The sequence below is a fragment of the Aspergillus bombycis genome (genome assembly GCF_001792695.1).
Source record: "Aspergillus bombycis strain NRRL26010 chromosome Unknown contig00036, whole genome shotgun sequence".
NCBI classification, from domain to species: domain Eukaryota; kingdom Fungi; phylum Ascomycota; class Eurotiomycetes; order Eurotiales; family Aspergillaceae; genus Aspergillus; species Aspergillus bombycis.
This window is the reverse complement of record NW_019170038.1, coordinates 21,713-36,492: the sequence shown is the minus strand read 5'-3', so window position 1 is coordinate 36,492 and position 14,780 is coordinate 21,713. Positions and strand designations below refer to the sequence as shown.

At 47.3% G+C, this 14,780-nt stretch overlaps 4 protein-coding genes across 4 annotated transcripts; 3 read left to right on the top strand and 1 right to left on the bottom strand.

The window, feature by feature from the left end:
* Positions 1-1,127: 1,127 nt before the first annotated feature.
* On the top strand, positions 1,128-5,080 carry ABOM_005179 (putative chitin synthase activator (Chs3); the record flags this gene model as incomplete). The annotated part of the gene is made up of 6 exons (XM_022532308.1): positions 1,128-1,859; positions 1,919-2,038; positions 2,097-3,341; positions 4,323-4,491; positions 4,579-4,988; positions 5,042-5,080. 6 exons carry the CDS (start codon positions 1,128-1,130, stop codon positions 5,078-5,080), a joined length of 2,715 nt encoding a protein of 904 aa, XP_022389714.1.
* A 1,657-nt stretch (positions 5,081-6,737) lies between these two features.
* Positions 6,738-8,329, top strand: ABOM_005178 (putative spindle poison sensitivity protein Scp3; the record flags this gene model as incomplete). The annotated part of the gene is made up of 2 exons (XM_022532307.1): positions 6,738-6,833; positions 6,953-8,329. The coding sequence occupies 2 exons, from the start codon at positions 6,738-6,740 to the stop codon at positions 8,327-8,329; spliced, it is 1,473 nt and encodes a 490-aa protein (XP_022389737.1).
* A 1,024-nt stretch (positions 8,330-9,353) lies between these two features.
* ABOM_005177 (putative RSC complex subunit (RSC1)) lies at positions 9,354-12,324 on the bottom strand (the record flags this gene model as incomplete). The annotated part of the gene is made up of 5 exons (XM_022532306.1): positions 9,354-10,337; positions 10,419-11,690; positions 11,755-11,823; positions 11,913-12,075; positions 12,152-12,324. The coding sequence occupies 5 exons, from the start codon at positions 12,322-12,324 to the stop codon at positions 9,354-9,356; spliced, it is 2,661 nt and encodes an 886-aa protein (XP_022389736.1).
* Positions 12,325-13,607: 1,283 nt separating this feature from the next.
* Positions 13,608-14,597, top strand: ABOM_005176 (ubiquitin-specific protease OTU1; the record flags this gene model as incomplete). The annotated part of the gene is made up of 1 exon (XM_022532305.1): positions 13,608-14,597. One exon carries the CDS (start codon positions 13,608-13,610, stop codon positions 14,595-14,597), a length of 990 nt encoding a protein of 329 aa, XP_022389713.1.
* Between the last annotated feature and the right edge of the window lie 183 nt (positions 14,598-14,780).

The following is a 14,780-nucleotide window of genomic DNA, read 5'->3' as shown; positions in this document are numbered from 1 at the left end:
TTTTTTTGTTTTTTACCTTAATAAATCTTCCATGTCTCGCGACTAAAGCACTTTCTTTACTACAGAAACAAATTAGTGACTTGTTTGCCGTCTAACAGTACTCCGTACCGTCGGAGGACATATCTATCTTAATAGTATAGGTACATTACGGAGTAAACGCTAATATTTGGTGTAGTTGCCGAGGGAAAGGATAACGAAAGTAAAAAATACAATACGGAGTACGGAGTATATAGTAATTAATTATCAATTCTTCTTACCCCACTCAACCCATACGAAGGTACGTACGATACGTCTCTGATTCAACACTCGGGACCCTCATCCATCTCTTCCCCCATCCCCCATTTAGTTTTCGCTCTTTCGTCTGACAGCTCTCACTGGGTAAATACTTGTCACCAGTGGATTTCCTGGTGCTTGTCGCTTTTTCGCTAGATAATGAGCAGGTCCCTTGTGGTTCTTTCAACGTGTTATCCAACGAAGTCTCTCTCTTACCTGGGCTCTTCGGCAATAAAACTTCCCCCACAGTTGGCCCTCTTTATTTTCTTTCTATTCTCTTTTTGATTACGTACCGAAGAACCGTTGAGCCTGGAGAGCCTAATCGTATTATTAGCTCTAGTCTGACTCTCAAACCCAAAATAATTGGCAAGGCCAACAAAGGACAAGAACGAAAAAGAAAAGCTCAATAGTCCGGAGAGTTCTTTTTAAATCATTTGTCTTGCTCTGGGGGGTGGAGGAAAAAAAAAAAAACCTCCCAAAGAAAAGAAGGGAATAATTAGATTATTAAAGAGGAAGTTAAGAAAATACACCGACAATGAATAGACCACCACAAGGTCGCGGTCAGCCAAGGCTGGGAGCTACATGGTATCCAGGGGGCCAGGATGACTTTTACATGCCAGAAGTTATATCCCCTTCTCCCCAAAGGTAAGACAGCCCCATCCAGTTGTTGGTTTGGAGAAGAAAGAAAGAAAGACATAAACCGAAATAGGAATTCTTCCACAGCTACGCCTGCTTTTTAGCATCTTGTTTGTGTTGTTCTACCTTTTCTTTTTCTTTTGGCCTTTTTTTTTCACCTCCCTACAGTGGATGGGTGTGTTGCTAATCTGGACACACTTTATCTCACCAGCAGAGTCATGCCTGAAGTTCCGGAGACTATGCAGGACAATATTGCCCACCTCGAGCATGAGGTTCGAAACCCTCATCGGAGCCAATATGCTCCTGTACAATATGATCGGTCTCATTTTCCCGAGAGAACTTCTTCTGCCGCTGTAGTCCAGGGACAGCCCATCACTGCCGGCTACGAGGACACTGCCCACTACGAGCAATCCGCCGTTTACGATACCATGGAATCTCCTAATTTTTCGCCGTTCCCCCTCCTACGCAACCCCCCTCCAAATGTGCCCCCCACCGATGAGCAGAGAGAAGCTAGCTTGGAGAGGGCTCGGATGGCAGTACTCTCCTCCAATGACCCCGAAATGCAATTGGCTTGGGCCCAGGACGCCCTAACTTACGTCGAAGTCGCCGTCCAGAATGAAGCTCGTCTATCTTTAATCCAACCCCCGCGTCCCCAGACCCCGCAAGTGGAGCATCAGTTGAAGGTTGATGCGATGAACATCGTCAATTTCTTGGCCGATCAGCACCATCCCAAAGCTGAATTCATCAAGGGAATGTGGTTGGAATTCGGAAAATTCGGATATCGCGTTGATAAAAAGGAAGCATTCAGAGCTTATTCGAGAGCTGCGGAGAAAGGCTATGCCAGGGCTGAGTATCGCATGGGGATGCAGTTCGAGAGTTCTGGTGAACCCGAAAAAGCCATCCGGCATTACGAGAAAGGTGTTGCTCTTGCCGATTCTGCTTCTTTTTACGTATGCTACACCTCCATCATTTAACTTTAACGGCATGCGCTAACTGCTTGAGGATATAGCGTCTGGGGATGATGATCTTACTGGGCCAGCACGGACAGCGTCAAGATTATCAAACGGGCCTTGATTATATCCAGCTAGCTGCGCAATCTTGCGACGAGAATGCGCCTCAGGGTGCCTATGTGTGTAGTTCCTCAGAATATACTTACATACTATTCAATCTGACTTGGTGTCCTGCAGGTTTATGGCATGCTTCTGGCACGGGAACTGCCCCAAGTGAGCGTTCCAGAGAATTACCTTCCCCTTGACGTCAATGCTGCTCGCGTAAATATCGAGAAAGCTGCATACCACGGATTTGCTAAGGCCCAAGTCAAGATAGGCGCCGCATATGAACTGTGTCAACTAGGTTGCGACTTTAACCCGGCATTATCTTTGCATTACAACGCATTGGCCTCCCGACAAGGAGAGCCAGAAGCAGAAATGGCCATCAGTAAATGGTTCCTTTGTGGACATGAGGGTGTCTTCGAGAAGAACGACGAGTTAGCATTCACATACGCTCAGCGTGCAGCTCAGAGCGGCTTCCCAACTGCGGAATTTGCCCTGGGATACTTCTACGAAGTCGGTATCTTCGTTCAGGTTGATATCAAGGAAGCCAGAAGCTGGTATGCCAAGGCTGCGGCAAACGGAAACAAAGACGCTACCAGTCGAATCGACAGTATCTCACGTTCGAAGACGTTGTCCCGAAGGGATCATGAGCAGGTTGCCATCGCTCGGATCAAGTCACGCTACGGCTCTCACCAGCGGAAGGAATCCATGCAATCGGCTTCGGAGAATCTTGAAATGCCCGATCCTTCACGGATGAGTCTTTCAGATAACCCCCCGCCAAGTGCTCCGTACCCCGACCGGCCACCCTCCAGGGCTCGGCCAGTGTACCCGCCAGGCTACTCGGTGCCTGACCCACGGCCAAGCTCAGCATTTGGCATCAACCCTAACATTCGCAGCAGCGCTCCTAACTATAACCGTGCGGCATCTTATGGACCTGGGCCAATGGGGTATCGCTCTCCTGCCCCTGTCACACCCACCACCAGCGGTCCAGCAAGCCCCACGTCAGCAACACCCAAGCTAGATATTGGCTACTCTGCACCGATTGATTCTCCAAACTCAAGACGCCCACAACGCCTTGACAGCACACCGCCTGATAGACGACCCGTGAGGACGCCTGTTTCTGCTCAAGGCGGCCCTGTAGGCTCCCCGAAACCAGTGGCCTCACCGTCTTCTGCAACGTTTCCCCAGCGCAGTGAATCCATGCCGCCTCCAAGTGCACCTTTGGCATCCTCGGGAACACCAAAACCATCATCCGTGTCAGCCTCAGTCGGCCAGAAGCCTACAGCACAGCCAGCCAAGTCTCAAGGCGGCCTACCGGGCAAAGGCCCAAAAACATTTGAGGAGATGGGAGTTCCGACTGCACAAAAGGACAATGATTGCGTATGCTTTTCATCCTTTTCGTTGGCTATTTATTATGTTACGAAAACTGACTCCATCATAGATCGTCATGTGATACCCATGAGTCGTAGACTCTGCACCATAGTTCACTTGTTTCTTATCTGGAAAGTTGCGTACGGACAGGGATGGTAGAGGATTCGGTTCATCATCGTGCACTTTGATAGCGAAAAGAAATTCGAGATAAAGCAGGGGCAATATGTGGTTGGCAAGCTGAATTCCCCCTTCGTTTACTTAGGCCTTCTTAATTGTACCGAGTCTTCTATTGTGATCTTGCATTCTAGTTGGCGGTCAGCTTACAACCCTTTGGTTAACATATTTGGGATAATCTCGCTGCTAATAGTTGAATGTTTTGTCGAGGTATTTTTTTTGTTTTATTTATTTATTTATTTTTTTTGCCCAGCCTTGTGAGTCCCGGACCATCTTATCTAAATATTTCATAAGAGTGTTCACTCTCGTCGAATAGTCCACGTGATGCTCGTGAGTTTGTATCGCAGAGTAGTAGTGGCAACTGCTTGTGGCATGACCATCATCATTGCCTCCCTGTCTTCGACTTGTTTACGTAGGTCCTCCTCGATTTTCTTCCCATTACCAGCATGAAACAGAAGGGGCAAAGTGAGAAGGGTTTGTCACTCAGGTCCTGGATTCACAGGAAGAACTCTGACCCGATACAGCTATTGACGATGGGCTTACTTTGGTTCTGAACTATCTCCGTAAGCCAGTCTTCCTCCCAGTCTTCTCCTATATAGCCCGGCCTTCTTAGAAACATGATAGACTAATCCATCACACCCGCAAGTCTAGGTAAGCAGAAGTAAGGGTCCAATCGAGCACCTGAACACGATATTCATATCTCCCCTTCTTCTCTTTGATAGTCTTGTAGCTAACCCAGAAGAGCAGTCGTCCCTATTCAGTACGTGGCTTCTGAAGGACCTATCAGGCAAATGCCTCGCGGCTAATGACATATAGGCCACAGACGTTTCAGTAAATTTACACAACAAAGTCACCAAAAGTGAGCAAACTCCCATACCAAGTTTGAGCCTCAGAAGACTTCTTAATAAAACGCACACCGAAGCATATGCAGCAAAGGCCTTGCGAGAGCTACATCTGAATCAGAAAATTGAAGGAAGAGCATCCGGTTAGTGAATCCGATATGCATGTATCACCTTGGGAGGGTGGATGGTGAGTGAACATCATGGAGTACTGACACTAACTTCGAGTTTAGGTAGACAGGCAGTTTATCATGCTCTACAGAAGGGGACCGATGAAAACGCATTGGAGGGAGTGGTGGTTCTGAGTGATCACATTCGCCAGCTGCAGGAGCAGCTCACTGACCTCGGAGGTTGTGCGAAAAGGGCGCGAGCTAAGCTCACGACGCTGCGTGCGACACCCTTGGCCTTTGACCTTCAAGAGAGCATCAACCAACTTCAAGTAGAAAAAGATACTACACTCGCAATCCTGACTCAAGCCCAGGGCACCAGCGCGGGACAGGTGGATGAGAAAGACAGAGCTGTCACCAAAAGAGCAAGGGAATGCTGGCAGAAGCGTGTTAATTTGCGGGGGCAGATATGTCGCGATTTGTGGAAAAGATGTCTAGAGATGGTGAATAAAGATGTGACTCGAGAAGAGCTCTGGGTATGAGTATCTGGTTAATCGCCTTTGCTGAGACTGCTCACAGTAACGAACAGGAATTCCTAGGGCTGGAAGGGCCTTCTATCCTCACTTGATTACAGCATTTGTATACGTTAGATGGAGGGGCAAGCTAAAATATTGAGGGCCCTTCCCCAGCTCTTGTCAGTTTCCTTTCCAGGTTGCGGTGCTTAACGTACCATCTCATATAGATTTATATCACTAATGCGAATACTTACAGTACATCTATGTACCAGGTGCCCGCATAGATGTGGGCAGATGGTGTGTGATCGACGGGTTTCTCCGCTTGAAAGTCTTAGGCGATTCGATGAAATGATGGAGGAGCAAGTGGGTTCAAGTTGGGACACGGCTCGAGGAAAGCTATGTCCCACCCAAGCATTGTCAGATGTATAGACATCGAAATATGAAGACCATCCTATAACTGCCATGGTCGTCGCACGCGGTCTGTGATAGTATATTTTACCACAGTTCTAATAACAATCCTATGGGTTCTTCGTATATCATCTGTGCTTCTGATAGTGTCGTGCGCCTTACTCTTATCAGGTGAGGGGAAAGAAGAAGAGAGGAAAAGGAACCATTGATCTTATTCTAGAGTAGAGGTAAAGAAATATCATATTGCGTGAGTGTACATGTGGTTGTGTTTCATGTAATCTTTATTTGTTTCACCTATTCTCCTAGTTAAAATATATTGAAATTATATACTTGGAGGTACTTTGACTTCAAAGTTACGCCAATGTTTATTGTAGCGCGCAATGAGTGTATCAAATTCGTACCGTTGGCTGTAAGAAAGTACATACCTAGCAGAAAATATTTATTCCAGAGGGCAAACCAATCGGGCTGGAAAGGCTTTCCCATGAGGATTACAATCTGTCGAGGCCGCCTACAGATTCTCAATGTTTTGGGTGACTGTCTTTTATAGGTTCTTTAGTAAAGAGAAAATATGCAGAGATTTCTTTCTCTCTTTTGCCTTCTTCTTCTGCTTTTTTTTTTTTTAACATCCCCTCTATTTAATTGCTAGGTACGAGCACTTTCGGCAATTCGTGGTCTAGGATGCTCGGGGTTGATTGCCTCAGATTCAAGGTGTCAACAAGCTAACTGTATGAAAGTTGCGAATCTCAATTTAACCAACGTTCAATATTAATATACCTTTTCCATGTCAGTACCCTTCTCTCTCTCTCTCTCTCTCTCTCTCTCTCTCTCTCTCTCTGTCTCTCTTCTTCTCTTCCCTTCTTTTCTCCCTCCCCCCTTCTTTCCTCTCCTATTCACTTGTTATCAATGTTGACCGCCCTCAGAAAGCAGGTTTCTCATTTTACTACTTTTCTTAGTACCGTTATTATCTCCACCCCGCCCGATAGTAAACCCCTCCGGATTTTGTGGGCTTCCAGTCAGTAGTCCGCCTTCTCTTTCTCTCAGCCATGCAAGTGTCAGCCTCTCGCAATACTCCTCCTTCACAACCTTCACCTTCCCACACACCCCGTCCCCATAATCGCTTTTCAGGTGACATGAAAAACCGTGCTCCACTCCCGGTTCCCTCAGGGACTATCCAGAACGGCCATTCTCGCAATCTCTCAGGCCTTGACATGGCTGCCCGTAGCCCTCCCAATCAAAGCAGTAAGACTCTACCCCGTACCTATTGAGCTATAAAGAAGGCCAACGACACTCTTCATGTGGAGCTTATGACCTGCGAAACAAGGCCAGTGCTGACTTACATATGACGGACAACAGATACTAAGCATGTCCCCTGCAAATTCTTTCGTCAAGGAGCTTGTCAGGCGGGACCTGCCTGCCCTTTCCTACATTCTACCGATGCTGCGATTGACTATGCGCCGTGTAAATACTTCACAAAGGTATGGATCCCCCAGACGACACCTTGACCTTTTCATGCCTGGGGTTACCCTTTCCCTTTACTGCGGAATTTATATGGCTGATTACATGTGCCATGGTCCTAGGGTAACTGCAAGTTCGGAGCCAAGTGTGCGCTGGCGCATATTCTCCCTGATGGCCGACGGGTTAATCGACCCAATCCAGGTGTAGGGGTGGGCGGTAGTCATCTCAACTTGGGTGGCAGAGTTAACCCCCAAGCGTATGTGAATCAAGATTCAGCTTTGACGAATTCCGTCCTTTCGCAACAGAGAATGAACGCCCAAGAGCCCCGGTATGGCCCTCAAGTTCATTCTCAAGAGGAGTATGCTGCCATACACTCTCCACAGCAACCATATGACGCCATTCCTACCATCGACGCGGGCTTGGCTTCAGACGCCGGCTCTAAGTACGGTTCTCCGATGGATGACATACGATTTCCCATGTCCCCAAATCACCGCCATTTAACCGCACTTGATGCACCCCTCCCTGCCTCCTTTGATAGCCAAGGAATATCACACGCCGCTCGTTATGGACCGGTAGCCGCTTCTATGCCATCGAAATTCGGACTGGAACTATCACCGCCGGCCCAAAGAATCGGCGGCCCCTCCGATGCGCTCCGGAGTCTCCGCGATACCGCATATGGATCAGATTTAAGGAAGCCCCCTTCTTTCATGGGTTCTTCCCCTCCTGGAATTCCTGAGGATGGCCCGGGACCTCGCTTTTTGCACTCACAGCGGTCGGTGAAACCACGAATGCTCTCTGCGAGTGTTCCGCGGCTTACCGCCTTAGATGATTGGGATGACAGCAATTTCCCGATGGAGGAGGACTACCTGCCTATCAATCTGCACGACGATGTGCTGACGCCGCAGGAGCGGCTACGACGTCTTTCACGCACAGATTATGAGCCTAGCTCAAGTCATCGTGATCTCAGTGGGCTTGGTATGACTGGTACCAGCCTTTCAAAGGTCGGTTCGCCTCTGGCGTCCAGCCCATCCAGATTTGGTGCCCTTTTTGCGAAACAGCGACAGAAGAAGGAGGAGGATGCACATGGCACCTCGTTACCACAAGTCGGATCTCCTCTCCGTGAGTCTTCGTTGACCTTCGGCGCAAGTCCCAGCCTTGGACCCATCGGAAGCCGGCAAACATCGGGTGACGTCTCGCCCTTTGTCTCTACTCCTTCTCGGCAACAGTCAACGTCCATGATATCGCAACAACTTAGCGGTATGTCACTTCACCCTGGCGCTGCCCGTCATTCTTCATCAGTGGGAGCCAGTGGCCGTCTCGACCGTACTGTATCGTCGCCCGTCAGTACTACCAGGATTGATGAGGAGCAAGGCGACTTGGTTTTCTCCATGGAAGAAGAAGAGAACAACAAACGGAATAGCGCCTCCTGGAGTACCAGTAAAGCTGAGTCTCACGATGACGATTCTACACCGACGAGTAGCTCAGGCTTCCAGCCCTAATATCCTTTCCGAAAGCGCAAAACTAGGATTTGATGGTCCTCCATTCCAACACCAATTTATTAGAAGTTATAATCTTTCATCGGGTAAACAAAAGCCACGCTGCATCAGGGGAAACATGAGGAAAGCGGCTTTCATAATTTGGCACCAGTCCACGACTTCGCTCATGGGGTTTTACTGAAGAACATATGAAATGCCTGGCTTCAGCCACATTTGGTAGGCATTTCGCATAGAACGACTAAAACAAGCGATCTTCGAGAATCTCTGTACAGCCTTCTTTCGTCTTGCATATTTTTGGCTTAGACCATGTTTGGGATAATTCAAGGGTGTGGTCGGAGTTTCAGAGAATTGGAAAGGCTCAATATTCTGCCAATAATTCTTATCATGTTTATTTTGTTCTTTATATCTTCCGATCCTTCCGGCATTTCACATACTTCACAACATGGCATTTGAAGGCAAAGAACCAAGAGGGAAGAAGTGAATGTTCTCTGGTTGCTTGCTAATTGCATGTACACTCTAGCTTTGTCATTTTTTCATCCCCTCAACCTTCAACCATCTTTTCTTTGCAATGTTCTCACCTCATGTAACCGCTCAATTTTACGAGTCAATGATGTGTTTTTTTTTGCCTTAACTGTGACCATGGTTGTCAAAGGAAAGTGTGTATGTATATCACAGTATTTATGCCTACAAAGGTATTCACAAAATCATCTACACAGCTTTGTGTATATAGTACATCATTAGAAATGTTTGATAAAGATATCTATGTAGAGCTGTATGCTCAAAAACCTTCCAAGATAATGGCCACGCTTCAATCAATCATCAGGCTATCAATCATGCTAGGTGCATGAAGGTGAATACCGAATCAGCTGCCTACTCAATAAGCCATGTCCCACGCAAAGAAAAGGAAGAAAAAGAGGTTAAAATCAACAAAGGCTTGCATTATGTTGGGTAATTAAGCGAAACCAGCAATTGATAGATTGGATTGACAGCTTGTATTCATTCCCCTCCTTGTTTATTAAACCTAGGGTCAAATATCGTCCGTGCTTATGATGTTTTCTTTGAGGGGGACAAAGGTCGCTCTCCTCGACTGCGCCTGAATTTGCCTAGTCTTCTCCTTATCAATACGGTCGGTAAGGACTTTCTGCTCAAGGACACTGAAATTTGCTTCTCTTGCCTTTTCTGCTTGGTCATGATAGATCATCTGATAGATCATCTCCGTGCCGGTTCCAATGTGATCTGCCATGGTGCCAATGGCCTTCATAGTCAGAGACTCGATTCTAACGGCAAGCGACGCTTCCTCGTCAGCCCGCTGACGCTTTACTCTCTGGTCTTGCACGGCTCGCTCTTCCACCTCCTTGCGCTTCTTCGCTTCGACTAGTTTCCGGCGCTCCTCTTTAACTGCTAGATATTTGAGCGAGTGGCCTAGCTTCTGTTGGAGGGGAGGTATAATATCCAGAGGTGGCGAAGAGAAAAATAGCACGTGGCCTTGATTATCACAATGAAACTGTTCTCGAATATCTTCCGGGATAGTAGCATTAGCAGCATCGCTCAAATGGAACACTTCGATCGGACGAGGGGCATTGGGGTTGTACACTGTCCCCGGTGGAACTTGTATGCGGTTCGCCTGATAGGGCGTATATGGTGCTGGCTGAACCGCTGCGTACGGATGAGAGACAGCCGATGTCTGGTAGGAGGCATGTGGAGTCTGTTGCAAAAAACCACTGGAGCGTCTCTGGATGGCGGGCTGATATGTTTGGGTAGGGGGCAACTGAGGTTGCTGATAAGTCGTTGGAGGAACTGGCACGGGCGCGTTCTGAACAGGAGGGATTGGTGCAGCTGGCGAGCGCGGTGGTGCAGGAGTGGTTCCGGCAGCAGTAGTGTTGCCTTGACTATCCACACTAGGCCGCTGCGGAGTTTGACTGATCGAAGCCTGCCGAGCAGGAGCAGAGGGCAGATTTTGTGGAGGCAAAGACGGGGGTGGAGAAGGTGTGGGTTCAGGTGGTGGGGACTCCTAGGAACGATAATATTTGTTAGCTACAATAATGTCACAGGGGCACATGAAAATTGACGTTACAGGACAGCGAAGACTCACATTTTCATCTCGCGGACGGCGATGAACAGCGCCAACAATTGGTGGTGCGTTCTCGGCTCCCCATGTTGGTTTTGGAAGATCATCTGTCTCTTTCGCGTCGCTCTTAAGCAGGTGCTTGATAGGGCTTGAAACCTTCTTGATCCGCCGAGGAACGTCGAATAGGTCCATTTCGTAATCCTTCTCCCTCACCTCATCTGGGAGGCAGCTCGCCCAAGTCTTAATCTTGTTCAGCTTGTGCTTCTCTTCGTTATACCGAGCTTCACAGACATATACATCCTTATCAGGAGGGAGGCCCCTGGGCCGTCCACGATTGTAGCGAGTGAAAAACATCACAAAACAGCGATCTACCACTTCTTCGATCCGATGATCTCGGTACTGGCCAGTCTTGACCACCTCATTTGGATAAAAGTGCTTCTCAAAATGGTGGACGGTTTGCTCGGGACGGTAATACCAACAGGCATTGACCCATTTATCGCCCTCGGAATCCTGCCAAGTGCGGTATATCTGGGCCACGATGGGTTTGGTTACATCATTAGGGTTTTGTATATGGACCCAATCACCGACCTTCCATAGCTCGCCTTTGTAAAGAATTCCGTCCGGTAATGGCAGACGCCCATCCTCCATCAAGTACTCACTGTCTGGTTTCTTTTTCTCAATTTCAGCGAGCTTCCGTGATTCCACTTGCAAGTCCACAGCATCTTTATAAATCTGGCTCTCGGGCTGGTTGTATATTTTGGCGTTGTTAAACATCAAGTCCATATCCCTCATGAAGTGATCGACGGAGTTATACTTCTTCCGCTTAGACTTTCGTTTAATGATGTCAATAGCGATTGGCTCTTTGATCTCCACATAATAGTCAGGATATGTAGCCTTATCAGGCAAACGCTCAAAATGCCGAACTTTGAGTGCGCCGCTTGGCCCTTTCAGTTTTCGAATACCCTTCAAGACAGCTTTGATCCTGGCCTCCATGGGTGTGTCCACACGCGGCGGCCGTCCTCGTTTTTTTCTTAGCTCAGGATCGTTAGACTTGTGGCCGTCATCCTTTCCACCGTCTCGTTTGCTTCCAGGGCGAGGGCCTCGTTTCTTCTTCCGTCGGCCATCATCGTCCGAGTCCTCTTCGTCCTCGTCCTCGTCGTCGTCTTCCTCGTCGTCGTCCTCCTCTTCCGGAAGAGGATCTGCTTCGGGGATCTCGCCGAGGTCGGGGAGTTCAGCAACCTCCGGGGGGATTATTCCCTGATCTACTAGTTTCCGGAATTCAGTGACAAATACATCCTACAGACCAACATTAATAAAAGAGTGCAAACTACAGCGAGGGCTTGGAGGTTTTTCTGCAGACCTTAATCACGAGCGCGTCTTCGTACGCTTGAGACTTGGGACGGTTGTACGTCTGTGCATTATGAGGAATCTTGGCGGAGAGGTAGCATGTCAGCATTGGCAAGCTCTAGTACACTGCGGAAGCAATCGCTCCGAAGAGAAGGACCGCGGTCGATTTACCAGAGCACAGTCTCGCACGAACAAAGAGAATGTCGTATATTCTCTCTTGTTGATCTTTTGCTTTAGAATGCTGAGAGCCATTGGCTCTTTAATAATATCGTAATAGTCCGGGACATTGCGCTTATTAACGCTGCGTTGGAAAAGTTTGGACGGATCATGGCCACTGGGAGTTGAAGGCGGGAATAGTGAGCTTCACAATGTGACTAGTGAATAATTCCAAGGAAATCACCAAAACTTACTCTTCTTCTCTGAACTCGTAGATGGCCATGACAACATCCATCATTGATCTCCATTGTTCGTCGGTAACACCCTCGGCCGTCGCAGCGCTATCGCCCTTCCCATCGTCCTCGATTGACTTAACGGGCTCTTCAGATGTGGGTTGGAGTTGCGACGGCTCCAAGTTCTTCTCCATGCTGTATAAAACACGGCCGCGAAGACCAAGGACTATCAATGATACTTCAAGTAGACCAGTGGAAGCTGCTGGAATTATTCTGTCAGTGAGAAATGCTGAGAAGATCGCGCAAATCGCAACAGAGGAGGTTCGCGCAGCTGAGTCATCAGGTACATACATGAATTGTTACGTTACATTTTTCTTACAATGAAATTTGTAACTGATTGAACTCTGCGCAAGTTCATATTGAGTATACCTATGGTAAGATAGACCATAATGTACAGAGTATACATATAACTATGTACAATACACACAATACTTCCTACATAGTGTACCTAGGGAGCAGTGTCTTTACAAGTTCCAAAGGAACCCCTAAATTTCAAGTGATTACCAACCATACTATGTTCGGTATATACATACATACTTACTGCACATACATACCTACTAACTACATTTGGAGTACTAGGAGATCGATAAAGTATCATGGATGTACTCTGATTGTACAGAATGCTATTATTTCATTCAACTACTCAAAGGACTTATTGGTATATAGGTATATCATACTTATCAATACTAATCTATACTAATCTATACTAATCTATACTAATCTATACTAATCTATACTAATCTATACTAGGACATGAAATACATAGGTACAGTACCATGGCCTACAGAAAGGTATTTACATTACCTTTCTGTAGGCTTGAAACAACCATCAGGGGGGTTACCATCTGCATGCTACTAGGTACTTTAATTTGTTGCCTACATTAGTTAGTATTGTTGTACATGCATAACAGATATATGTATATGGAGTAGTATCAACCCAGAATCTCCCCACATTGAGAAATAGTTTAAAATATGAAAAGTCCCGTCAACTAGTGTGTCCTCATGTCCTCTTCCATTATGTGGGGTTTCGAGGACAATCATTAATCTGATAACCAAACGTTTTTTACTGCTATTTCTTCCCTAGTACCCCAAATCCTTGAGAATATAATTGTTCGGCTAACCACCCAAATTTCCATTGTTTGATATACACAGTGCTAAATATTACTGGTGCTGGGCATATGTACAATACCGATAGTATGGAAGAGGAACCTGAATGCAAGAGCTCTTCCCCCTCTTTCTTCGTGTTCCCACTTAGCCCCACTAGTAGGTGAGTGCTGTTTATAATCCTTATTGCCTGTAGTTATCAGGTACTACTGCTATCTCCTCAAGTCCGCTACTACTCCGCGCTGCTTTCCTCCCTCCCTTCCCTGCCACGATAATTATTACCATCTCCGGTATACTAGTACCCACTCCTGAAGATGAGATTTCGTATCCGCGGACCGGATGGACAGTCCACCATCACCCTTGATGATAGTGCTACCGTGAACGATCTCCGAACTCAGATTGTGGATAAGACTGGAATGAAATCCTACGATGTGAAATATGGATATCCCGATCTCAAACATTTTCTGCTGGATGAGCTTCAACCAAACCAGAAGATCTCTGATATCGGGTTTAAGCTGGATGGGGAGCAACTTCTGATAACGAAGAGAGAAGTGCCTCCCAGTAATGAGGGGTTAACACCCAGCTCGCAAGAGCCACTCAAAAGGCATCCGATGCCACACACGTCCAGCGACGCTATCTCAGATGATCTACCCGAAATTCCATCCCCTGAGCATGCGGGTACCTTTGTCTTACGTATTATGCCTGATGACAATTCGTGTTTGTTCCGCGCTGTGGGCAGTGCTCTCATGGGGGGTATGGATGCGATGAATGAGTTGAGGTCTGTTGTCGCACAAATTATCCAGCAAAACCCGGGCCTCTACTCGGAGGCAGTGTTAGAGAAGAAGCCAGACGACTATTGCCGCTGGATACAGAACGAGGATTCATGGGGTGGAGGTATCGAACTGAGCATCCTCAGCAAGCATTTCGATATCGAGATCTGCTCAATCGATGTACAAACACTCCGCATTGATCGATTCAACGAAGGTCCACCAACTCGCTGTATCTTAGTTTATTCAGGTATTCATTATGATACCATTGCGCTATCTCCGTCCGATCCTCCTTTCACCCATGCATATGCACCTCCTGAGTTTGACACCAAGGTCTTTGACGCTGCAGATCCTTTCGTGCTAGAAAAAGCGCTAGAGCTCTGTAAGGTATTGCAGAGTAAGCACTACTATACTGATACCGCAGGTTTCCGTATTCGCTGCAATACATGTGGTCGGGTTTTCATTGGAGAAAAGGGCGCCACTCAGCACGCATCGCAGACTGGCCATTACAATTTTGGGGAGGCCTGTTCAGATTAACGGTAACAGGTCAAGCGAGATAAACACTCAACTAGTACATAGGGCCCGAATAGAATCATGAGTGATATAGCCACCATTGGAATACGGCTGGGTCGTACCATCTACACGACGACTCTTCAAAGCCTTTTGGAACAAGGATGGAACTGCACGATGCGTGAACGCGGCCTAAAGCAATCGCGGCGA